Consider the following 26,715-nt stretch of genomic DNA (forward strand, 5'->3'; position numbering starts at 1 on the left):
TTTCAATTGACAAGATTTCCCTCTTGCTAATGTGCTCACTCACTCACTGAGAGCCCCAAGTAAGGGGGCCTGCAGGTCAAGGGCTCTGAGATTGGGAGGCAGACCAGAAGCCTGCCTTTGCCTCCCCTGAGCATGAGGAAAAGGGAATGAGCTTAGCCCAGGAGAGCAAATTCCTGTGGAGAAGGCAGGGCGCTGCTGGGAGCAGCTGTCTGCATTCGGAGTTGCAACTTGGGAGGATACAGCTGAAGAAAGGAAAGCCTGAGTTTTCCAGAAGAGGGCTTCAGTTGTGTATAAGGGACATTCAAGTGCATCTTGACACCTGTTTATAAAGCCTGGCTCCCTTTAAGCAGTTATCCAAATATTTTTAGGACAAATGTTCAAAATGGGCATGTTCTCATAACACACAGGCACGGATCGGCAGAGGGGCCTACTAGTTGAAATAGATCTTCCTTTCTGTCTCTCCAAGGGGAAAAGGGTCAAACAAGGACATGCCATTTGTTGGGCCTGATGCAAAGGGCCACAGACTGGCTGGGAAGCTTTCCTGCCACTCTGCGTCTGATTTGAGAGCCAGCACTAACAGAGGACCTTCCCTGTGCTAGGCACTCTTCTGAGCATTTTACGTATATCAGCTCCTCTACTCTTCACAAGCCTATGCCATTGGCAGGATTATTATTCCCATTTTAAAGACAAGGAGACTGAGGCACAGAGAGGTTATTGTGCCCAGGGTTACACAGCAAGCAAGCGGCAGAGCTGGGACTGTACCTGGACGGTGCACGCTCTTCCTTGCTCCATCGTTTATGCCGTTCACGATGTCATGGGAAGTTCCTCTGAGCAGGCTCAGGTGACCCAACAAACAGATCAGTGCCCTTTCTGCTCCCCTGGGAAGAGGTGGCTTGTGGAATTGCTCCTCTTGATTTGACTACATTGAAAAGCTGAATCACTGAGTACTAATCAGCCTCCAAACACTCTGCACAACAGAGAATCAAGGCAGACACACTCCAAGGTGGGAATCTAAATTGTCATTAGTAACAGGCCCCATCAGGCCCTTGATCTGTGCAGGCTCTCTCCTCACCCCTTTGGGCCTTGCCCAGAAAATAAAACCGGTTTCCATATTATATGAAGGGCTGGAAATGTCCAGGTAAGAACGGAGATCTCTTCCTTCAAAGGCCCCAGGGTCTGGAAACTAAGGCTGCTAGTGGGAGCTTGTAGGATAATCGTATTATAAGAGGTTTCTAAATTCCCTAATTGTGCTGGAATGCTGTGTCACTGAAAATGAGATGATATAAAAGAATGGGCTGGGTGTGGTGGCAAGGATGGTAGGCATGGGCAACTGTTTTAGGCAGGGACTTTCTCAGTAATTCTACAGACTGGGGCATTCTTCCAGCTTGGCTCTAGGCTTACAGTAGATGGTCAATTAAGGCCTGTTGACCTACTTGTCCTAACGAGACTTGACTTTATGGAGGTATGCGGCAAAACCACTCACTGTTTCAAGATCCCTGCTAGTGCTGAGTGGGAGGTGCCCAGGAGCCTGGACACTCACCACGGCAAGTCACATCAGTGACTGTCCTGCAGCAGCTCTGCCACCTGAGTGGCCTGCCATGCCTCAGGGGGTCGTGCTGGCTAAACGCTCCTAGAAAAAAAAAAATCAATTCAGTCACCTCCAGGCCCTCCCCTAGAAGAGCTCCACCAGTAAATACCACTTCAACACACAAGGAAGGAATAAAGGAACATGCAGATCCTAGTAGAAAGGCTGTATTCATTTTTGAGGACTGCTATGTTTTAAGGCAAGTGTCACACATACAAAACAGTCAGAGATGAACAGTATTTACGACAACATGTTAGAAGAGCAGGGGAGACATCTTCAGACAATGAGAAAGTGGCATTTTCCCCAGCCGGGTCACTCCTGGTCTGATTCCTGTTGCGGACAGAAAAACAGGGAGAAAGCCAAGGGAAGGGGAGCAATCACCATCTGGATTTTACAAGGAAGCACCCTTCCCCAGGCACGGCGCTCCCCTCACCGCAATCCCAGGTCCAGGATAGAGGATGCGCAGTCCCTGGGTCTGATTGTCCAGCTCTACTGTCCATGTTTTGTAAAATTCACCTTTAGGAACAGGAAAATCAGGATGCCAAAGACATGCAACTTGCAGTTAGTCCACCTCTGTCCAAATTCAAACTTGCCCGGACTGGAGCTAAAATATACACACACACATACATATAGATGTTACATGCATGTATACCTCCCACATACATGCTGCATATATGTATGTGTACGTACATGGCCATGTATATATGTGGAAGAAGGAAAGATGAGATCTAGTGACACCTGAAAAATAGTGAATGTTCATATGCAGTTTGGGATCCATCAATGTGATTGTTTCCCCTTTGAAAACAGAAGGCATCAGCAACAAGCCAGAGGGTCAAGGCTTCCAGGCACCTCTCAGCCCAGCTCCTGGTCACTCCTGCTTCATAGGAGGTGGGAATGACTTAGCTGGTTTAAAGAGGGCTGAAGGGAAAAGGGCCAGGTCTGCTCTGTGCCCCTTGGCTCTTCCCCACCCATTCCGCTCAGGCCCATGCCCCCCAATCTTAATACAGGGGAGCTTCACTCTCTCTGTCCCCCCTCCCCCCATTACAGTTGTGACAAGGGAATGAAAGTTTGGGAGTTTTAATGGCCAGTGTGCGGTGGCAGAAATGGTGCCTGGGTCTGGGAGTCCCAGGGAGGTCAGGTACCCAGAAGTGTGCTGGGAGGTGGGGTAGTTAATTCACTAAAAGATGAAGGACATCAGGAAGAGGCTGCATTTGATGCTAACAAGAAACTACTAAGAGAACAAGTGACGTGATGAAAGTTGCTCCTGCACACAGAACAAAGCCCTGCTCATAAAAGCTGTCCTCCCCAGAAGAAGGAGCCTCCTGGAGAACTTAGGTATCACTTAGGTAACAGTAAGGAGGGTCTGGGGGTGTTAGCACTTGATATCCAAGAAGCAAAATGCGAAATGGTCGTTTTTTGCGGATTCACTCAGTTTGCCTCACCAAATCCCTCTGAGGTAGGTAAGAGGCAGGTGACATCAGCCCCATTGTACTAATGGGGTAAAGTGAGGCTCCAGGACTTGCTGCAGGTTACCCCACAGATACACACCAACAGCCACAGAGAAACAGCAGTCTAGTGCCTTTTAGGTTTTCCTTCCCTGTCCCGGGCAATGCTTGTTCTCTCCGTAAAGCCCCCTCCCCTAGGTTCAGCTCAAGTCAGTAAGTATCAGGTGGACCATTTAGCTTATAAGTTTACACTTTGATGTCCTGGAGGGAAAGGAAACCAAGTCTATGGAAATCAGCCAAAGCTAGGGCATCTGGGAACAGGGGTACCTCACTCCAGTGAAGGGTGGGTTTGTGGGGTTTTTTAAATATTTGTTTTTGCTGCAATGCAGCATTTTAGGGAGGGTCTAGTTGGATTAAAATCTATTACTAGACCAGCCAGGGTCCTGAATGTGATGACCACATCACACCTCCCCGGAGGAGGGGGCCCCTCTCTGGCCTGTTGCCAAATCAGAGTGGATGGGTATAGAGCCACAGTGTTGACACAGGCCCAGGTCATGAAAGCAGAAAACCTCCCCAGGGCTGGGGCCAGAATGGGGACATTAGTATATATATACATATATATATATGTGTGTGTGTGTGTGTCCTGGACTGATAAGGCTGCTTCCCTTCCCCCTGCAGCCTGTACTCCCCCTCCTTTCTTGGACTTCAGAATGTAACTGTTTACTTAGTGCCACTGACCAGAGACCCTAGCAGTGCTAACACCATGGAGTATTTCTAACTCGACGACGTGCAGCGCCTCCAGCCTAGTGACCCAGAAGCCAGTCACGCCGATGTGTAGACTCTCAACACCTGAGGCCCAGCTCAACGAATTCCAGCCACAGCTATGAATTTGGGAATTTTTCCAATTACTATAGCTCACGAGGCAATGCAACAGATGACTGCCACCTGTCCAGGTCTGCCCGGAAAGCACCCAATGCTGAGCTTTCCTGGGTGCAGTGAAGTAACATGTGCATTTTCCAAGCTTTAACCACCAGGTCCCGTGAGCCTGTTATGCCCCGCGCCCGGCAGCTCGAGGGTGTGTTTCCAAACAGAGCTGGGGTGTACACAGTTGCACCTAGACATGGTAAGCCAAATGGCAGAGTGTCCTGGTCCTTGGGAACCAGTTCCCGCTGGGAAGCCCAATGCCTGTGCTGAGAAGTAATCCTCAAACCGGTGACTGGGCCAAAGCATTGCACGGGAGGCTAAAAGTCAGTGAAGGCGGCGCCCGGGTCTGCCGACCGGACTGATGGGGCGGGCATCCCCAGCAGGCAAGCTGGAAGCCCAGCCCCATCACAGAACTGACTCCTTGGACTCGGGGGTGCTGGCCGCAAGGCTGGTGGGGTTTGGGTGTGTCACCAGGGGTGACGTCTCCTCCTCCGACTTGCAGTTGGGGACGGCCTCCACTTTGACCTCGCTCAGCTCCTGCTCGCCTCTCTTCGTCGCCTTCTGATTCAGGTGGTGGAGGATGCCTGCACCCAGGGCATCGCCCTCCACGTTCACCACGGTGGTGGTGCGGTCCCTGGGGGAAGAGAACAGGCAGGCGTTACCGCCAATGCTGCCTGCAGCCACCAGGGGGCGTATGTCACCTTGGGCTGAGCCACCAGGAAGCTGTGACACTGAGGGAAAGCAAGCTAGTAAGGGCACAGGGCCTCACTGGATGCTAAAGTGATTTTCTCCAAATACTTTTTATGAAACTAACAGATCCTCAAGAAAACTTGGGAAAAAGAAAAGTACAAAGGAGAAAACAAAAGTCACCCTGCCCCCACATACTCCGTAACCCTGAGTGAACCAGTATTGACCTCTGGATCTGTTTCCTTCCAGAAATCTTTCTATGTATGCATTTCATGTGTGAGACACCATCGTACAAAAGTTACAGACAGCCGGGATGATAGCCTAGATTCCGTCCTGGGTCCAGCTTCTCTCCCACTCACGGCTGCGCTGTGGGAACCTGCCTTCTTGGTCTCACTTTGACACTGCATCTCTACTGAATTGTAACCTCCACATGCTTTCCCTGGCTGGTGGCAAACACCATCTCACAGAGAACAGCGCTGTCCTTTCCAGAAGCTTGTCTTCCCAGAGCCCCATAACCATCCCCCATCCCTGGGGCTCAGAGGAAGTATCGTGCCCATTTTGAAGAAAGGGGGAAAATGTGACCTTGCCCGCAGCACTGGAGAAGCTGAGGGCTGTGGAATCAGAGGTCACCGTGGTACAGGACTCCTGTGACTGCAGGTCTCGCCTGGGCAGCCCACTTGGCGCCCTGTGTCCCTCGTCCTGGCTAAGTGCCCCTTCGTGCCTGCACTCCCCACGTAGAGGAAACAGCGGGGTGAGGAAGGAGGCAGGGCCTCTGACACGCAGCTCTGGTCCCGTCCAGCTCACCGCAACGTACCATCGCAGGGACTGAGTTCCCTCCCAAGTGCTCTCTGGACAAGGCAGGTCTCCAAGACACATGTCACATTTCACCCCCGAGGAGCTGTAGGGATTCTGAGAAGCCCCTTCAAGTCTCCAGGGCTTAAACACAAGATTGGAAACCACCATTCCCAACCACCATGGGTAGAGCCACGAGCCCAGGGCCAGGCTCCAGTGTTTAGGGTATCCCATGCCCAGCTCTGACTAGCCTGGCCAGGAGTGTCTTTCTTCCCCAGTGTTGACTGAATGCTCTTCCACGTGCCTAGAACTCTTCTATGTGCTGTGCATGTGTTAACGCATTTAGTCTCCACCATAACTCTGGTGTAGGTTCTGTTCTTATCCCCATTTGACGGATGGGCAGACCAAAGCAAGGATGGTTCATATCATACAACTAGTAAATGGCAAAGCTTGGATTTGAACCCAGGTACCTGGGCTCCAGTGTTCATTTTCTTATTCACATGCTCTACTGTCCAACATCAGTACCTCAGCAGACCTTCCCTATAAAACAGGTATTGTTTGTATCTGAGAAAGGTATCATGGGACTCAAGGAAGCAACACTCAGAAACTGTTCTGTGCCTTTATGGGAGCCCTGGTAATGGTCATCTGGATCACAGATCCTTCCCAACTCCGCTCCTGAGCCCAAGCCATGGCATTCACATTAGCTGGGCTCATCTTTTCTCCCCTTGCAGAAATCACTCCTTGGATGTTCCAGGCCAAGGACAATCATTCCCGAAGGCTCGCTGCTCCAATGGCTATGACCCCTATGCAGCCAACAATCTCCATAGACCCTTGGGCCCCTGGCTTTCCTGAATGTTCTGAGCAAGTTCTCAGTAATGACATGTTTTAAGTTTCTCTGCATGCCCCAGGCCAGCGGAGTGCCAAGCTTCTAGGGAGCTCGATACAGACTTTCTTTTATTCGGTGCCCTTAGGACTTGCTACTTACACAATCCAGTCCACAGCCAGGATGAGAGAGAGGTCATGAGTGGGCAGCCCGATGGCCTCCAGGATAATGGCGATGGTGAGGACCCCTCCAGCTGGCACACCTGCTGCTCCAACACTGGACGCTGTGGCTGTCACTCTAGGGGATGGGACAGCAGGATCAGCCATTAGCCCAGAGTATGAGTGGGGCACAGAGACATGCAGAACGTGGCAGCCATGGCTTGGAAACTGAAAACCACACAACCCTAGAGTCTGTCAGCTGTGCCCTTGAGAGAGGTTCCACTCTCTCCAAGTAATGAATTCACGCTGTTCTCAGTTTACACGTGAGACACCCGAATCATGGTGAGATTGGTATTCATGCAGTTTTTCAAAGGAAATCGCAAGAAAAAGACCTCCAGTTTTGAACCAGGCCTAATGATGAAGGAAAGACTACAGAACTTACAGAATGGTGAAGATCTGGCCTGCTTTCAGCTCCACGTTGTTGAGCTGGGCAATGAACACGGCGGCCACACACTGGAAGATGGCCGCCCCGTCCATGTTCACAGTGGCCCCGATGGGGAGGATGAACCTGCCGATCCTCTTGTCGACACCATTGTTTTCTTCAATGCACTTCATCATAGAGGGGAGGGTTGCAGAGCTGGAAACGCAAACAACCAACCGTGAGAACAGTCCTTCCTGGCCAGGCCAGCATGTTCCTCAGCTCAGACCTGGGAACAGAGCAATTAGCACCATCCTAGTTTATGGTACTCTCCCCTTGAAATAAGAGAAACATCAGAATTGTTGCAGAGTTTCTGTCACACGTGGGGTTTTGTTAACTCCCAAAGTATTCAAATTTGGACTCCTTAGATTTACCTGTTTGTTTTTTTTTTTTACCTGGATACCCCCGTTCCAAATTTCTCAAGAACCACACATTGTCTCATGGTACAAAATGTGCGTCTCCTCTCTTGAATGTTTTTCCTCCCAAAAAGTAAAAGGCAAACTATGATTTTTTTTTTTTTTTTCTTTTAGACCAAGAAGCCGAGATGGCTCTGAGAGTTCGGAAAGAGTAACTGTGTTCCTAGATTACAAAGAATAAGAGACGCTCTCTCCAGTGGGCTCTGCAGATTCTGCAGGGTGTGGCTGGCACAGCTGAGAGTAGGCTTGTTTCTGCCTAAGCTGGAGAAACTTACCTCCTTCATTCTTTCCCCCCACGACCTTGTCGTATACATAGCCAGTCAGGATGGGAGGAAACATGCAGTAGGGAGGCAAAAACTAAATGTGTGAGTGAAACGATGTGCTGCCATCCTTTGAAAGTTTCCTTTAATGTATTTGGAAAGCCCAGTTTTTTTGTGAAGGATTTCTAATAATGACAAGGTCCATCTTTTGTGCTAAGTGAGATAATCCCACAATACTGTGGACTCCTAGAGAGCTGAGCATGCATCCCTCACCAGGATGCCCTGGTCTTATTTAGGAAATAATTCACCCATCCAAAGGGAGAAAGAATTGGGCAGGTATCATTCTAGAAACTTCCCTGCAATGCGTTTTTTTTTTTAACATCTTTATTGGAGTATAATTGCTTTACAATGGTGTGTTAGTTTCTACTTTATAACAAAGTGAATCAGTTATACATATACATATGTCCCCATATCCCCTCCCTCTTGCATCTCCCTCTCACCCTCCCTATCCCACCCCTCTAGGTGGTCACAAAGCACCGAGCTGATCTCCCTGTGCTATGCAGCTGCTTCCCACTAGCTATCTATTTTACGTTTGGTAGTGTATATATGTCCATGACACTCTCTCACTTTGTCCTAGCTTACCCTTCCCCCTCCCCGTATCCTCAAGTCCATTCTCTAGTAGGTCTGCATCTTTATTTCCGTGCAATGCGTTTTAAGTAGCTGCCTTCTTTCACTTAGGCAGAGGTCTAATTAGGGTGAAGACCCACAGTTGGACTAAGTAATGGTCCAGTTGACCTCTAAGCAGCAAGAAGGAGAAGGGAACGAGGCAATCCCTCATTCTGGCAATCCTAAAAATCCACTTCCATAAGAGCTGTGGGGCTGGTAGTACAACAAAATCAGATGACACCAATTTAGAGTCTTCAAGAAATTAAAATATGTCAAGATGATGGTTGTGCATCCACCACAGGCTCATCTGGCTCCATATTAATACAGCTCAGAGCAGCCAAGGGCACCTGAAACCCACTCACCTGGAGCAGGTGGCAAATGCTGTTGCAAATGGTGTGAGGAGGCCCAGGAGGAACCTGAATGGGTTTTTTCTTGTGAAGACAAAATAAATAAGTGGCAGAACGATTCCTCCATGAATAAAATGGCCCAATATAGATGTGAAGATATATTTCCCCAGGCTGGTCACCAGCACGATGATGTCCTTCATTTCCACAATCTTGCTTCCAACCAGGAACATGATGCCCACGGGTACGTACCTAGGACATGAGCAAAGGGCACTGGTCAGTAAGGGTGGTGAGGCTGGGGCTGAGAGATGTAGGCCTTTCCTGTCACAGAACGCAGGGACTCTCAACTAGGTGGTCTTCACCTCTCCCTAGGATGACCCCAAGGAACAGAAAAGGTTGGGGGTATATCGTGCCCATTTTACAGGCCATGAAACTGAGTAAAGTTAACATGATTGCTCATTGTGGGTGATGGAGTCAGGACTAGGACACAGACTTCTTTCCCCTTGGATATTGTATGTCCTTAACAGCTGGATGCAACCAACCATATGGGCTCCCAAGTGGAAAGGCAAGGAACTCTTCAAGAGCAAAGCCTCTGGGGCTGTGAGCTTGACTTTCAGCTTTGCTCAGGATTGTTCTGAGAACTTAGAAACACAAAAGACACCTATTTTGCAGAATTGCTGTGATACAGAATTGAGCCAAAGCTGGGCCTTTTGTGAAGTTTTAAATTCTTTGTGGTTTGGAAAACATGATTCTGTGGGAAAAAGTCATTAACAATGACCCGCTGGGAACACTCTTGGAGCGTGAAGATTTTTTTAATGGCAGGATGGGAAGAAGGAAGGGAAGAAATGAACTATGGGCGCTACAAAGAACAAAAGTCTGCTGTTTTGAATTTAATATAAATTGAGGAAGAATTTTATAACTATCGACTTTATTTGTAAATTTTAATTATATACATAATAATGTCACACGGTTCAAATTTTAAAGGGTACAAAAGGGTGAAGTCTGCCTCCCACCTCTGTACCCAAGCACCCATCTTCCTTCCAAGGAGACAGCCAATGTCACTGGTTTCTTGAGTTTTCTTCCCAGAGATATTCTAAGCAGTATTATTATTTTAAAATCCCATAGTAATACATGAAAACATTCTCCTTTCAAAAAATTGAAACATTATAGATTAGGCCAAAATCTTTAGGGACCATCCTCAAGCCAGCCCCCTCCTCTGATAACCACTCCCACTTCCTATGCATGCATAGGCACTTTTTGGGCAACGGGTCTCTCATTGCGGTTAAGACACTCAGCTGGGTCTGCCCTTCCAAATATCTGTTTCTGTAACTAATACATCACATTGAAGGAATGACTGTAAATTGGTTTCCAGATTGAAAACAAATGTCTTAACATACGAACATCACTTTCTTGCACAGTTTCCTTTAATCCAACCTTTGGGAGGATTTTAGACTAAAAAAATAAGCCAGGAAAAGAACTGGACGTGATGAAAACATTTTTTCCTTTCTGAAAATATTTATCTCCCCTGAACAACAGCAGTCATATGAAGTGTCATGTTTGCAATATAGAGTCAGACTCTGGAATTTTGTGGTGAGCGAGAAAATTTGGTTAAGCAAGATAAACACCACCAGGGGAGGCTCCGAACTTGGCTTCCCACCGAATCTCAAACTTTCTTTGACCAAATTCCAGGCTTCTCTCCTAACATCAGTGCAGCTGCCATCCCAATGCCATCTAAGAGAGAGACGTTCTGGGATATTTAAGGGTTGACAATAAGGAAAATGCTTTGTGCACGAAAGGATAAACTAGTTTCTCAGCAACGAATGGGTAGAAGCTAAAACCCACAAAGTTTGGCTTGAGTAAAACAGCAGGATAAAGCTTATGAGGCATTGGCACTGAAATCGGTATGATTTCTGAGAAGTTACTTTGAGAGACCTTGTCAACTTTTTCCTTGTTAGCCAGAAATCAATCTGATGGTTTTTATTAAACAATTACCCTTTCATTGATATTACATAAAGAAACATTCATAGAAAGGAAAGACCATTCCAAGTTTACATACATGTATGGAGTGAAGATGGATTTACCCTCCATGTTGTAAAATACTATAGGAAGGGGCCCTTCTGAAGCTTGAAGTCTATCCTTTAAAGTGAAATGAGCCTTGTTTTATACAGCAGATAGCAAATTTATGGAATTCATTGCCCCACAAGATGATATGGGCATCCCATGTGATATGGGATGGTGGTGGGACTCGTAGATAAATCCCCAATGATAAAACCCAGGGGGTCACTGTGGGTGATGAGGAAGTGACTGGTAACCATGACACATGCCTGTTTCTCTGAGGTCCTTCACCCCTTGTACCAAGACTGGCCTGTGGTACATCAACCACATACAGAGCACTGGGCCGGGTGGTCCCATAGGGGTGACCTAGAACAGCTAAGTCAGGTTCTTTTCTGGATGGCAGGAGAAATGAGAGAGAGAGAGCAGATGGCAGGGTGACACTCACCACATAATCCATGACACCAGCACCATTGTCGCCTCATTAAGGGCATTGAAAAAACGAATGAGCTCTTCTCCTTCAGAGCCGAGTTTCTTCAGGGCCACTCCTAACACCAGGGCAAAAAGGACCAATCCTAAAATGTTCATACCTTCAATTTCGGTGCCAATGGGGATCTGTAGGATCAGAGGGGACAAAGGGTCTAAGTTTACAACGGATGAGTGAGAATTAAAGAATGCATTTGCTCGTTGTCTCTGCCAGACTGAAACACTGTGCCCGGAAGGAGGAAAGGCTCATATTTTCTTTAACCCTCAGCGATTTCACAAATCAAGGGGCAGGAAACTCAAGGGAAGATGGAGTCTGAGGATATGGAAGTCAACAAACAAAATCTTCACCTAGTTGTTAACTCTGAAAGCTGTTCAAAATGGGCATAGGTTGAAGCAGAAAGTAGAGAGCTCATCATCACTGGATATATTCAACTAGAGGCTGGAAAATCACTTCAAAGGGTTGCTTTTAAAAGAAGAGCTGATTGGTGAAAAGGTCCTTCAGATCAAGAGTCAGTGATTGTAACTTTGCCTCCTAAATGTCAACAAATTCTTTGCTGCTACCTCTTACCATAGTCTCCTCACTGACGCATTTCAAAAAAGATGTTCAGAATCAACATGGCTATTTTCAGGATATTCTTTCCTAAATCACTGACTTAAAATGTACAGGTATAATGTATTCTTTTTCTCCAGCAGTGCTGAATCTCATACTCTAAGCATATGTTAGAGGAACATTTTATTCCGTCACAACACATTATGAAATTCTGAACAGGAAACATGTCAGCGTGGTAAAAACCAAAAGAGCATTTTTACCAGCTTTCTAGTCTGAATCCTAGTCCCAGCTGTGATACTAAATAACTTCTCTGATCTTCAGGTGCTTCATCTGCAAGATGAAGTGAAATGGACTAAACTAATAGCTTCCGACTTTTTTAAAAAAGTAGAACTTTTCTTTCAATCAAAGAAAGGCTGGTTGGGGCTTCCCTGGTGGCGCAGTGGTTGAGAATCTGCCTGCCAATGCAGGGGACACGGGTTCGAGCCCTGGTCTGGGAAGATCCCACATTCCGTGGAGCAACTAAGCCCGTGAGCCACAACTACTGAGCCTGCGCGTCTGGAGCCTGTGCTCCGCAACAAGAGAGGCCGCGATGAGGCCCGCGCACCGCGATGAAGAGTGGTCCCCGCTCGCTGCAACTAGAGAAAGCCCTCACACAGAAACGAAGACCCAACACAGCCATAAATAAATTAATTAATTAATTAAATTAAAAAAAAAAAAAAAGAAAGTCTGGTAGAACTCAGAGCCACTCAAGCCCTAGGGAGGTGTACTAGGGGGTGGGGAAGGGCAAAGTCCCTCCTTCCCCCCATGACAGCTCGTGGCTGGACTGAATAATTCTTGAGGTCCCTTGTCCCTTCCAGCTATATAGCGTGAAGGCTGGGACTTAGTGTCTGGTAAACAACAGGTACTCAAAAATACTTGTGAATGAATGATGGTTATAGTGAGTTAAACCCCCAAGACAAATTCTACGTGCAGGGGTAGGTTAAATCACCTATTAATTATATTTCAGAATAGCAGAAGGGGTGTTATAAAATTATTTTTTTTAAGAAAGGGGGCAGTAGTTCCAATTCAATGAAATGGATCCACTAAAGATGGTAAATGGCCAAAGGAGCAAACCTAACCCGTGTGATTCAAACAGCCCATTCAAACCCCAAAGTCTTCAGTCCGGCTGAGAAAAACAGGCATCGTGTATGCTCCTTCCGTTATGAAGCATTATTTGTGTTATAACTATTTGCCACAAGTGATCTCACAAAAAGTTTTACCTTTTCACGGGTTATGTTTCCAGTGCTCGTGTTGTGGGTCACCTCTCTATAGTCGGTTGCATACTGTGAACAAGAGAAAGAAAAAGTCCTGTCAGTTCACAGCTGAAGACCACCTGGAGGAACCGAGAGGACTGCTGGGCCTCTTGCTACTCTGTCCTTCTTCATTCCAGGTCTTCTGGGCATTCCTCACTTGGCTGGCCTGACAAGGGCCTCTGAGGACTGTACAAAAGTTACTTAAGACCAAGGCAGCATGCACTCCAGACTTCTGGTTATTTAGGAAGCCAAGGAAATGGGGAGAATTTCCTATGTCCCCTGGTCACTGGTTTGGAGAAGGTCTGCACACTTTCAAGCTGATGGTTTGATATCTCAAACAACTTAGGGTTCATATTATTTGGGGAAACTTGGAATTCATTCCACAATGCCGAAGTATACTTTTCGATGTGTTATTTTATTTTCATTCATTTATTTATGCTCCACTATGTTCCAGAACTTATTTGAGCCTGACTGCTTTTTCAGCATCTGTTTCTAATCTGCCTTCAGCCTCCACTCCACAAAGCAAAGGCTGGAAGGCAAGACAGCATTTTCGGGCTGAGTCTTCTGGGAGACCACTCATCAGAGGTGAAACGTCCCTCCAACTTTGGTCCTGCAGTTGACTTCACACACTTCTGCCCGAAGCACACAGTTGTCTCCCTGGGGCAGTATGCATTATCGTTGAGGGGACTCTGTTATAAGACACCCTTCCTGACCCTTTTAAGGACACCTGGCTTCTGAACTGTTAAGAGGAGCCCCTTAGAGGGTTCAGACCCAGAGGCTTGCTTTGAACTGGCCTTTAAAGAGCTCTGCTCTCTCTCAGCTTTGACTTATCAAGCTTTCAGACGGGCAGAGATGTTCAGCTGTCCCATGATTAAGGATGGAAGGGCAAACAAAACCCACCCCACACCTTCTGTGCCAGGCACTGAAAGCCCCGCAAACCTTGTATTTTTCTCCTAGCTCACATTATACATACAAGCCACAGCTATGTTTATATGCAGGGTTTTTGTTTGTTTGTTTGTTTTAAAGAGAGGCTGTAAGTAGAAACAGAAAAGTCTTGGCTTGAAAAAGGCAATCAGTTTAGTCCATCTAATCTAGACCTTTATATTCTTTCTCTATATAAAGCATGGCTGCAGGGGAGTTACTTGAAGAATTGCTAAAATTAGTGAAAAACTGGAAACCACCATCAACAAGGGACTGGTTGAGTAAAATTATGATACTCTCATACAGTGGAATACAGCCAATGGCTTATGCAGAAGGATATTTACCGACATGAGAAAATGTTAACAATTAGAGCAGGTTACAGAACAATATGTGTAGCACGTGTACATACTAACAATGTTATGTAGTATAATTATTTAAAAATCATGCACATGTATAGAAAAAACATACCGGAAGGATGTATACCAAAATGTTAATGGGTAGCTCTAGGTAGTGATTATGGGTGATTTTTATTTTCTTCTACTTTTTTGCACTTTATTTTTATTTTTTGCAAGGAGCATACGTTATCCCTATAATCAGAAAAAAAAAGATTAAAATGTATTTTTAAAAAATTCTAGGGAATTCCTCGGTAGTCCAGTGGTTAGGATTTGGTGCTTCCACTGCAGGGGGCACAAGTTCAATCCCTGGTCAAGGAACTAAGGTCCCACAAGCCACACGGTACAGCCAAAAAAAAAAAAAAAAAAAATCTAAAATATTTAAGAGCTCCCAAAAATGTGATTTGAGAGTATTAGGTGATATGAAAAGATGTTGGAACTAGTGGGATATTTTGGAAAAATTTTTGGTTTCTTGTTGTTTTGTTTGTTTTCACTCCAGGGGTATACCTATAAATTTTAGGCCAATGATACTAAGTGTTGTTAACAACACAATCCTCCCTGTTCCACCTTACCTAACTCTATAGCAGTAATTTATACGTAACCCACCCCTCCCCAAAGTTTCATATTTTTAGCAAAGCATCAAGCTTACCGTACGGAAAGCTGCAACCACAAGATTTGAGGGAAACAGGTTTCTGTTGGAAAAGAAAGCATTTTGTCAGTATTCTTAAAATTCAGCATTCAAAGTGTCCACTTTAAGATGCCCATTCCTGATAGCCTGACACACAGGGTTCCCTCTTTCCCTACGTGCAGCAGTTACTGCCATCTTCTGCTTGATCCAAGCACCCAACTGTGCTTCGGCTGCAGGACCCCAATAGATACTTTGAGTGCACTGATCTTATCCTCATCTCCCTCGTGGTGCCCCTGGATATTTAGGTAAGCTGTGTCCAAGGAAACCGGAATAATTGCATCACTTTCCTTTCCCCTAGAGGCTAAGCCCTAGTGCAGTGGTTTTCAACGGGGAGTGGCACTGCCCACTAGTGAAATCCAAAGGAGTGTTTTGTTGTTGTAATAACTGGGGGGCATTCCTGGAACTGGGGAGTGTGTTCAGGGGGAAGTGCCAGGTCCCAGCCATTTGTTCTGCTAAATATCAGTCTGAATGTAAAGCTGTCCCATTAATGGTGACTCTAAACTCAGAAGCAAGCACCTAACCATTTTGGTTTAGAGCATTCACATCCTGACATTATTTTTATTATAAATTACTCTCCTTTAGTATTTTTTCTTTCTTAAAATTTTATAGCATACTTACATTTTTATTTCTATTTTTTAAAATATATAATATCCCCTTCTACCTATTTCTCCCACTCTCCACCCCCGCCTCTGGCAACCACCAAGCTGGTGGGTTTTTTATATTACAGTCAAGTCATATTGATGTTTGAAATTATGTGTGTAGGTAAATTCTATTTATGGATTTCATTTCATGATGAAGGATAGTATAAAATATTTGTTATAAAAGGAGAACAATAGAACTGATCCAGTTAAGCTAGATTTTGAAACCAAAATCTATTCATGCACACAGTTTTTATTGAGGGCCTCCTTTGGGACATATATTATACAGATGCTGGTCATAACATACAAGAAAATCCCACTGATAATCTGTTTGTTCTACCCACTTTCTAGAAGAGTAAAAGACCATCCTTTACAATTTGTGCCAATCTTATCCACTAATTCTTACTGCTGTGGTTGAGTTGTTCATAGCACTAGAATCTCTAGGCAACTATTTGCATGCGTTTAGTTTCAGAGGTAGGCAGGTCAGACTGTAGCCCAGCTTGGCAAGCAGAGTCTAAGAGGCCTCCTGGTAGTCACACATTTGTGTAATACCCTCCCCTTCAGTGTGTGTGTCATGGGGGGTGGGGGATGGGTATGACTTGCTTCTAGCCAACAGAATACAGCAAAGGTGATGGGATGTCACTTTTGTGATTTGGTTACATAAACTTGTGGCTTCCATCTTGCTAGAAGACACTCTTTATTGCTTTCTGGGCTTGCATATTTGATGAAACAAGCTGCCATATTGGAAAGACACGTATGACAAGACATGGAGGGTGGCCTCTGGCCAACAGCCAACTAGGAACTGAGGCTCCCAGTCTGAACCTCAAGGAACTGAATTCTGCCAACAATCACAAGTTCTCAGAAGTGACTCCTTCCCCAGTCGAGCCTTCAGATGAGACCCTAGCTGCAGCCAACACTTTGATTGCAACCTTATAAGAGACTCTGAAGCAGAAGACCCAGCTAAGCCATGCCAGGATTCCTGATACCACAAATACTATGGGATAATAAATATGTGTGATTTTAAGCAGCTAAATTGGTGGTAATTTGTTATACAACAATAGATAATGAATACACCCACCAAAAGGGTTAACGAGACACAAAAATGACTTCATTAGAACACTCAGGAAGCTTCCATAGACAGCCAGCATCTAGAGACTGCAACTCAGCCTTTCCCATCTTGCTTGTCTATGAAACCTGAATTGCTTTTAACATACTTAGAGAGAATACCCGAAAGTACACGCCTGTATTTAAACAGACAAAATGTGATCTTCCGTTGAATTAACCATTGCAAAATGGTGATCTGAAGTTTGATTCCTATTACAAGCATATTTACTTTAAAAGAAAGGCAGAAACAGACTAGGCATTTCTATTGACTATTCTTTAGTGTGTAGATGAATAGCAACTTACATTTGCCTCTTATTTCCATTACAAAGCACCCTTCTCAGTCTTGTGGGGGTACGTTTGGTATCTCATTTCCATTTGCTACACTAGTTAGAAGCAGAAACAGGCCCTGAGCCAAGGTTTTACCCATTCTGCATCCACCACAGTAGTTCTCAGACTGAGCTGGCCACCTGCTTCTCTCCCTAAGAAGACAGGGAAGTTAAGGAAAGAGCTGGGTTAGAAGCCCTCTGTCTTCTCCATGGGGGATGATTTCCCCTGCAAATACTTCACATCCTGCAGGAATGAGCTGTTGACCTGCCTGTGTCTTCATCATAAGCAATAGCCCAATACTGTCTCACCCGGAACGGACCCTAACCCAGAACTTCTAGATCAAACAGCCTCTGTTTGGTCAACATGTTTTCAGACAGTCTACAATATCTAGTCTACAAAATCCAATGGGAGGGCTTCCCTGGTGGCGCAGTGGTTGAGAATCTGCCTGCTAATGCAGGAGACACGGGTTCGAGCCCTGGTCTGGGAGGATCCCACATGCCGCGGAGCGGCTGGGCCCGTGAGCCACGGCTGCTGAGCCTGCGCTTCTGGAGCCTGTGCCCCGCGACGGGAGGGGCCGCGATAGTGAAAGGCCCGCGCACCGCGATGAAGAGCGGTCCCCGCACCGCGATGAAGAGTGGCCCCCACTTGCCGCAACTGGAGAAAGCCCTCGCACGAACCAAAGACCCAGCACAGCCAAAAATAAATAAATAAATAAATAAATAAATAAATAAATAAAATTAAAAAAAAAAAAATCCAATGGGAACAGAGGGGTATATTCAATACTAGAGTCAAAACAGTGACTCCTGCCAAAAAAATCAAGTTCCTAAGAACATGATGTGTTCTGGCAGTTTCTTATAAAGTTAAACATACACTTACCATATGAACCAGCAATTCTACTCCTAGACATTTACCCAAGAGAAATGAAAATATATGCCTGCAAAAAGGACCTGTATGAATAACAGCATTATTCATAATAGCTCAAAACTGAATTGTCCATCAACTGATGAATGGACAAATAACATTATGATAAATCCATACAATGGAATCCTACCTGGCAATAAAAAGGAATCAACCGCTAATATACACAACATGGATAATCTCAACATCGTGCTGAGCAAAAGAAGCCAGACAAAGAAAAGTACATGCTGAGTGATTCCATCACCATGAAACTCTAGAAAAAGCAAAACTAATCCATAGTGATAGAAAGCAAAACTTTCTATCCAAAACCGCCTGGGGCCAGGGATGAAGAGTGGGAATTGCTGAGAAGGGTCATGGGAGACAAAAATGTTCAGTGTCTGGATTGTGGTAGTGATTAAATGGTTTATCTATTTGTCAGAACTGATTGAACTGTACCCATGAAATGGATGCATCTTTTATATGTAAATCATATCTCAAAATTGCTTAAAAAGTTAGGACAAAAGATACAGTGCTAACTGCAAAGGAGGTTTGACAACCAAAAAATACATATATTCAATGGGATGACTGAACTCTTTTTAGATTACATTACTCAGCTCTCAAATACTGATCCCTTGGAAGGAATCGCCTGCAGGCAGTGAGTTGAACCCACAGAATCATACTCCTTTCCTTCAGTTCCCCTGGTCGCCACAGGCCAGGAGCAGGGGCAGGAGCACACCCCTGTCCCCACCAAGGGGCAAGGCTGCAAGGCTGCAGGAGTAAGGCAAAACATTTTTCTCTACTCTTCATGGTTTGTGCCTTTGGTGTTGTATTTAAAAAGTCATTGCCATACCAGAGGTCATTTTATGTTATCTTTCAGCAGTTTTACAGTTTTGTATTTTACATTTAGATCTGTGATCCACTTTTTTTTTCTTTTTTAAGAAGTATTTTTTTTTTTAATTTATTATTTTTGGCTGCATTGGGTCTTCGTTGCTGCACGGGGCCTTTCTCTAGTTGTGGCGAGCGGGCTTTCTGAGTTGCGGTATGCAGGCTTCTCATTGCGGTGGCTTCTCTTGTTGCTGAGCATGGGGTCTAGGTGCGCAGCCTTCAGTAGCTGTGGTGCACGGGCTTAGTTGCTCCGCAGCATGTGGGATCTTCCCGGACCAGGGCTCGAACCCATGTCCCCTGCATTGGCAGGCGGATTCTCAACCACTGCGCCCCCAGGGAAGCCCTGATCTGTGATCCATTTTGAGTTAATTTCTGTGAATGGTGCAAGGGCTGTGTCTAGATTCGTTTTTTTTACGTGTGGATGTCCAGCTGTTCCAACACCATTTGTTGAAAAGATTATTCTTGTGCCACTGTATCACCTTTGTTCTTCTGTCAAAGATCAGTTAACCATATTTACGTGGGTCTATTTCTGGGCTCTCTTCTGTTTCATTGACATATTTGTCTATTCTTTTGCCAACACCACACTGTCTTGATTACTGTAGCTTGGTAGCAAGTCTTAGAGTCAGGTGTGTCAGTCCTCTGACTTTGTTCTTCTCTCTGCTTATCCCTCTTTCCCTTGACTTTTAAGCAAGATGCTGCTGTGAACTCCGGCTTTTTCTTACTCCTGAGCTCTCCTGTATTCAGGAGAGTTCTCATTGCAGTGGCTTCTCTCGTTGTGGAGCACAGGCTCTAGGTGTGTGGGCTTCAGTAGTTGTGGCACATGGGCTCAGTAGTTGTGGCACATGGGCTTAGTTGCTCTGTGGCATGTGGGATTTTCCCAGACCAGGGATCCAACCCATGTCCCCTGCACTGGTAGGCGGATTCTCATCTACTGCGCCACCGGGGAAGTCCCTGAATTTTAAATTTTATTTACATTTAAACTAGTTAAATTTAAATAGCCACTTGTGGCTAGTGTCTATCATATTAGATAGTAGAGATCTGGAGTTGTGAGATCCACGGTCTGGAAATCAGAAGGATCAAATGGTCTTCTCAAGCTTACCTCTGCACAGCACTCAATTTCACTGGGTATTAGGGTGCTTCTAACCATTGAGGCTCTTCATTTTATTTAAATTCTCAAATATGTCATTTTTCTGTTATTTGACCCTGAGAAATTTCCTTGAATTACATAATACCAGATATACATTAGACCAAAGTTTTTCAAACATTAGTTGGCCGTGGAATCCATTTCCTGGCTCTAACCAGCATTTTATAAAAGATGTAATACATTGGACAGAGTAGAAAAGATCAGCATGTATCACACTTAAAACGTCGTTTTGTAGGACTTGTGTTTCAGATTGTATATGTGGGAGTGAAGGTGTCTGTATGTGGATAGGTCATTATTTAAAATGTATTTCTCATAGTGGGTCTAAGTCAAAAACATTTGCAAAAAATGCCAAGACTGTACTACTAAATCCAGAGACCCAAGTCAGACCAAATTGGGAGAGAATGAATGGACGAGCCTTTCCGGTGCTTTAGGAACCACTGGACACATTACTTAAAGCAGGCAGAAAAATTGGTATGAGCTCAGGCTGAAGTTTTGAAAGCAGAACTTCTGTTAGTGGTACTGGACAGACTCGTGCAGCTCACACCATGAAAAACTTCAGAAATGTTCCTTCTTCATACATCTGGTGCTGTTCTTCTGATCCTATTGTCAAGGGTGGTATGCATTTCCCTGTTCCATATGAGAAGACTGTAAAACAATTTACTTTGGCTTCGTGTATTTTTTTTGTTCCAAAAGTATTTCCTTTCATTTAAGTTCAAAGATTCTTTACCGAATTTATGAAAATTTCAAAGACTCTTCGGAACAGGATACGACACTCTATGTACACCTGATAAATATTTATTATCCCTAGTGCTTATTGTTACAGGTTCAGTTAACAGGGGTGTGCCCCTTCAGATCTTGGTACCCCCTACAAGGCCGGGAGCAGAGGAAGGGCTGGGGGTGATGGGCTCACACTATGGAGACAGTGGGGGGTAGGGGAGTAACCTATCCTCTTTCTGAGGCCCACATCCAGTTTTAGATTCCAGCCTGAAAGGCTAATGCTGGGACCCTGGGGTGGGGGACGTTGGAGGAAATAAGGCTAAGAGTAGCCTGTATCAAGTAGCCCTCAGCTGTCCCTGAGAGGCTGGGACACACTAGAATATTAGCAACACACTCAAATATTAACTCGTTTAATCCTTGTAACAAGTCTAGGTAGTAGCTACACTATTATTAACCTCATTTAACAGATAAGGCAACTGAGGTACAGAGAGGCTAAATGACTTGTCCATACAACTAGTAAGTGGTAGAGCTGGATTCAAAACCGGGTAGCTGACTTCAGTGTCTGTTCTTCATCACTAACCACACTACCTCTCTGGGTTTATGTTCTTTTCTGAACTATCAGGCATGGTGTCGAGCTAAAAAAATTTTTTTAATATTATAAGCTGCCATTTTTCGTGACTAGTTAGGCTGAGAAACCTCCATTAATTTGGATCCATGTTAGATTCGCTAAGAGTCTTCATCTTGCCTACAGGTTTCTTCGCACCTACTGAAGAAATGTGTTCTTTGCAGCCTGAGAAGCATCATATTCACCCAGTTCTTGGGAAGGAAAGTAAGTCCCTAGCGCCCCCCTGTGTGAAGGGAAAGTCTCCAAACATTGTCCACTGTTGAGAAAATGAGCACAAGAAAAGCAATAAAGTCTAGAAAACTGGGCGACAGGCAAAATCTCAATTGTCTTTACCAGGCACATGGTAGCCCCTTCTGCAAGACAGTGGCCCAGGACCATTCTTCTGGCTGCTAGTGTAGACAGTGTCCCGGGCCCAGGAGCTACCTGCCTCGTTGGCAGATAAGCCTCTGGTTTTCCATTTGAAAACCACAAATATTATCACTCAGAGGAATGTCTGAGGTCAGTTGCCTGAATCCTTTCCATTGACAGGTGAAGAAAACTGAGGTCAACTTTGGAGACCAGACACGTGTCATGCAGGGGAAAAAGAAACTGAGATGTTGGGGAGAATATGTGAGGATTTCTGCCCCATTTCAGAATGGAAGGCTCTTCTGTGTTTAGTTTTGATTTTCTCCATTTTCCAAATTTCCTACAGTGTTGATTATATTAGCCCAAAACATAGTCACTGTTAACCCTTTTCTCCAGGCTGCACGTGATTCCCAATATACCTAAAGGCTACATTAGCTTCAAGTCATCTTGAGGTCCCAAACATCCTTTTCTTCCCACTCACTCTCATTTATTTCAGACTATGAAGAGAGAGCCATCCCCATTAACTCATTTGAACCAAAAAACACAATTGCTCTGTAATCTTGCCCCATTTATAACACGAGCAAGCATCTGTTGGGTCAGCCCTATTCTTAGAGCTTTACAGACATAACTCATTTAACCCTCACCACGATCCTGGGAGACAGGCACTCTCATGATCCCCATTATAAAGATGAGGAAGCCAAGGCACAGAAAGGTATGGACATGTCCTAGGACCCACAATCAGTAAGCGTTGTTAGGGACCAAGAAGTTCCACAATGACTGGGTTCCTGAAGACCTGCTTAGAAGCCACTTTGGGTCACAGCCAGTACTGAGTCCCGTACTCTTCCAGGTTCCAAAGCGTGCCGCTCGGGCTGCTCAAGAGGAGACCGTGACTTTCCCACCTGCCAGTTGCCGTCCACTGTCCTTTCTCAGCATTCAAAGGGCCTGTTCTAGCCTCACCCCCATGCCCCAGTCTGCTATGCTATTTCTAATACACTGTGTTGGGAAATCAAACCACTTGGCAACGACATTCTGAATTTCCTAAAAGGCATAATCAGTGTCTATTAGCTTCATGTCTCTCTGACTTGTAGTTCCATCTTGAAAAACTAAATTAGAAATCATGGCAGAGAGATGCAGTGGGAGTTTGGGGGCACTCCACGATCTGGAAAGGTCGTGGACTTGAGCAAAGCCTTGGCGGCAGCTGCAATCAGTCACCTGAGACTTTCCCCACTCCTTCCAGGCGTTTAAGTTCTAGGCAGTTACCAGGGGCAGGCCTGAGGGATCATTGAGGTGTTTGCCCAAGAATCTCATATTCACTCACTTGCCCACAGGCAGAAAGGACTGCGCCCTGCCTTTGCCAGGGAACATGCCTGGAGTCACATAAAATTGGCATCTGTGAGGTTTCTTTGATGGAAGCAATTTTAAAATGTTTACCCAGAGAGTCCCCAGACCCAGGAATCATTTCCACATGGCTCAGGACTCCATTTCCCCTCAAAAGCTGCTCAATGAGAAAGTCAAATCCAACCTGCATGTTCGCTTTCCTTCACTGAAGAGGCTCAACTCTTTTGCTTACAAGAAGTGAGCGTCTGCCCCGAGCCGACTATACCCTTACCTGGTACCCTTACATCCTCATCAGAGCAAACATTTCTGAGATGGGACTAGGCCACCAGCATGGCCTCATTTCTATGGCGTGTTGACTTGGGGAAGGGAAGAGTGGGAGAAATAGAGCCCTGAACCAGGGGGCATGAGACCCATAGTTCTTCTAATCTCTCTTTTGACAAACCACTCTGTGTCCTTGAGCAAATCACTTAATCTCTGTCTCAGTTTCCTCATATCACCTGCCCTACCTTTAACCGTGAGCTGCTGAATTAAAGAAGTTTGGCCCTTGGAAGCATTATGAAACACTACCTACCCCCAACAAGCTACGACAAATGTTCTCTTGGTCCTTCCCTGTATTTGTGGCCCGAGTCACCGAAAGTCTGTACTTACACTGACCGCTAAGCCATAAGGATGGGTCATTCACTTCAGAAGCAGGAGCTAAAGGGGCTTGTATCTAAAACTAGAAAACGATGATCAGGAAATAAGTCCCTTCTGGGGCTGGTGGGATAAGGTAACCCCTCCTTCACCCCCACCCCCTGCCCCCTGTTTCTTGGCCATTGCCTCTCTTGGAGATAAAAGAATGCTACTAGCGTCTCTGTGGGGTACCACCAGCAGGTCAGAGCATCCACACTCCGAGCCACTAATCCCTGCAAAAAAGACTCCCTTAACCCCACAACCTCCCTCCCTGACTGATACGCTTAAGGTAATAAGCCAAAGGTACTCTCACCCTCAGTAGACTTTTTCAGTACCCACTTAAAAGTTAGTCCTCAAACCTTAAGGATCTTTAAAGGCTCCAAATATCAAGCTGCCAGACACTAGACAAACGCTGTAGCTCATCAAAGTTCTAATAGGCCACCTCCACCTGTCTTTTTGGTAAGAAATTTTGGTAAGAACTTTTTGGTCCCCCTCATCAGAGAGGTTTTGCTTTTTGCTTTTTTCAATGTAAATTCCTTTGATTTTTTGTTGTTGTTGTTGTTGTAATTTTATTTATTTATTTATTTGGCTGCACCACACAGCACGTGGGATCTTAGTTCCCTGACCAGGAATCGAACCCGTGCCCCCTGCAGTGGAAGCGCAGAGCCCTAATCACTGGACCGCCAGGGAATTCCTGTTGTAATTAAATGAACACTCTTAAGTGGCAGACAGTCATCACATTTTCCAGAAGGAGAAATAGAAACAGCAGGGAGTCAAGTCACTTTGCCCAGAGTTTGCTGTTTTTCACAGCCTCAGCAATGAGGAGCTTTGCTCTGGTGACTCAAGACAAAACATATGTCCAAGGCTCTGAATCCAGAATTATTGGAAATCTGGAGGGGGAGCCAGCTGAGCTCCTCACTCAGCTGAACCTGGCCATGTCAGTAAATGCCTCTAGGTTGCAGTTTTCCCATCTGCGAACTCTGGGCTAATGGAGAAACCAAAAGAGGCTGAGGCTTTGGCCAATCCACAAAAACTACATTACATCTCAAGGGATGAAATGCAACTTCTAAGAGTCACAAAAAGCAGGCAAAGCTAAGTGAAGATGCTTCTTTCTCTCTCCTCTCTAGAATTCACATCTTCCCACAAATAAAGCCCCTTAAAACTCACAATACTCTACCATGGTCCTGACTATGGGGATTGACAGCAACCTGTCCCAAGTTCCCAGGAGAGGCATGTTTCTGGGCAACGAGCCCTGCACAATTAACTCCAGCCTTGTTATCCTTGGGTCCGCTGACAACTCTTCAAAAAATTGCCAGCTTCCTACCAGCCAAAGGGCTGAAACAGAGGCCATAGATTACAGGCGAGAATGGTCCAACAGGCAAAATTTAACCAATGCTCCCAGAAGCTTTTGGGCACCGTTGGGGGAGAAAATTGGGTGAGGATATTGGGGCGTGGTTGGAACATTTTTCCTAGTGTGGGCAGCCAGAGAATGTAAGGAGTAAAGTACAGGTGAGACCGCTGCCTCTTCCCTAACACATTCCCACCCAACGGTAGGACTGGTTCTTGCTAAAAGATGCAGTACCGATCCTTGAGAATGTCAGGTGCGCCCCAGCTGACGTTTGCAAAGGTGTGGTCAATATGCAAAGCCTCCAGACGTTATTTTGATATTTAAAAAATGTTAAAGGCCACCAGCAGCCAGTTAAGAATGAACTCTTAGGAGTATATGAGGGTGTATGAGTATGAACTAGAGTGCAGTAGAGAGCTGGCGTCTCCCACTGAGCACTTGGCGAGGTGTTGGCTGGCGGGGGAGGGAGGACGTTACCTGGCCAGGTCGAGGAATGAGTCCACTGTCTCTTTGGGGACCGGTGGGGGCCCCGTCTCCTCCAGACCCAGGTCGCTGGACTGAAGGGTCTGCGCGCCAGATCCAGGCTTGATGATGAACGCCAAAGCGACTGCGAGAGCCGAGGCGCCTAGCGTGGTGAGGCCGAAGTAGGCTATGGCGATGCCGCCCAGGCGCCCGAGAGAGCTGGCGTCAAGGGAGGCGGCGCCCGATACCAGGCTGCAGACCACCAGCGGCAGGATGATCATGCGCAGCATGCGGAGCAGCATCTCTCCAGGAAAGGCCAGGTAGGTGACCTGTGTGCGGTTCAGCTTGAGCCCACGCAGCGCCGCGCCCAGGCCGGCGCCCGCCACCACTCCGGACACTGTGAGCAGCACCAGCGCGTGGCGCCGTAGGAAGCCAGCGCAGCGCCGCGCGCGTCGGGCCGTGCTCCCCGGCGCGCCAGGCCCCGCTGCAGGCCCCGCCTGGGCGCTGTCTAGGTAGCCGTTGGTCTCGCTGCTCTTCTCCATGGCGCTACCCGCGGCTCCGAGCTGGAGGAGGCGGGGGGACTGGGGCTCCGGGAAAATACGCGGCTCTCAATGAATGGATCAGGCGGAGCTGCCGAGGTCCGCTAGCTGTGCCTAGCGGGTTCTGGGAGCTAGCCCGCGGGGCTCTCCCGGTCTTGGCCCTGGAGCAGGTGCGGGGAGGGCCAGGAGAGACGCGGGAGAGCGGGCTGGAGCCCCGGGTTGAGTGGATCGCGCCGCGCCCAGTCCTGCACGGCGACCACGGGCTGAAGATGATGTAATGAGGGAGCTCGCAGATGCGGAGGAGAGGGGGAGCTCTGTGAGACCTGGGCCGGCCCCCTTCACACCCACCGCCCCGCCCCCTCGGCTCCGGCCAATCAGCGCCCGCGAGTCTCCTCCGCGAGCCCCTCGCCCGGCTCCTGGCCACCGGCGCTGGGGGAGGGGCGGCCCGGCCGGGGACGCCTACTGAGGCCGCTGGGGCGCGGGTGTAGCCGGCCAGTCCCGGCGCCCGCAGCCTAGGAGGCCCCGCTAACCGAGGCCCGCTCCCGACGACCGCGGGGGGGGGGGGGGCGGGGGCGGGGCCTGAGGGACAGCCAGGACTCTTTGGCACCTGCCGGGGCCGCTTGGGCCGGCCGGGGTCTGGGCCCTCTGGGTCAGAGGGTCGGGGAGAATGTGAAACGCGGTGGCGTTCCCTGTCCTGGGGGTTGGGGGAGGGGAGAGG

General features: G+C 46.7%; 1 protein-coding gene across 1 annotated transcript; it reads right to left on the minus strand.

Moving 5' to 3' along the window:
• Positions 1-1,736: 1,736 nt before the first annotated feature.
• Positions 1,737-26,283, minus strand: SLC1A4 (solute carrier family 1 member 4). Its single transcript, XM_007189744.2, has 8 exons — positions 25,474-26,283; positions 14,921-14,963; positions 12,926-12,988; positions 11,079-11,245; positions 8,597-8,830; positions 6,857-7,051; positions 6,419-6,553; positions 1,737-4,588 (listed from the first exon to the last, which is right to left on the minus strand). The coding sequence occupies exons 1-8, from the start codon at positions 25,998-26,000 to the stop codon at positions 4,360-4,362; spliced, it is 1,593 nt and encodes a 530-aa protein (XP_007189806.2). The 5' UTR covers positions 26,001-26,283; the 3' UTR covers positions 1,737-4,359.
• Positions 26,284-26,715: the final 432 nt, after the last annotated feature.

This window comes from Balaenoptera acutorostrata, chromosome 12, assembly GCF_949987535.1.
Source record: "Balaenoptera acutorostrata chromosome 12, mBalAcu1.1, whole genome shotgun sequence".
NCBI classification, from domain to species: domain Eukaryota; kingdom Metazoa; phylum Chordata; class Mammalia; order Artiodactyla; family Balaenopteridae; genus Balaenoptera; species Balaenoptera acutorostrata.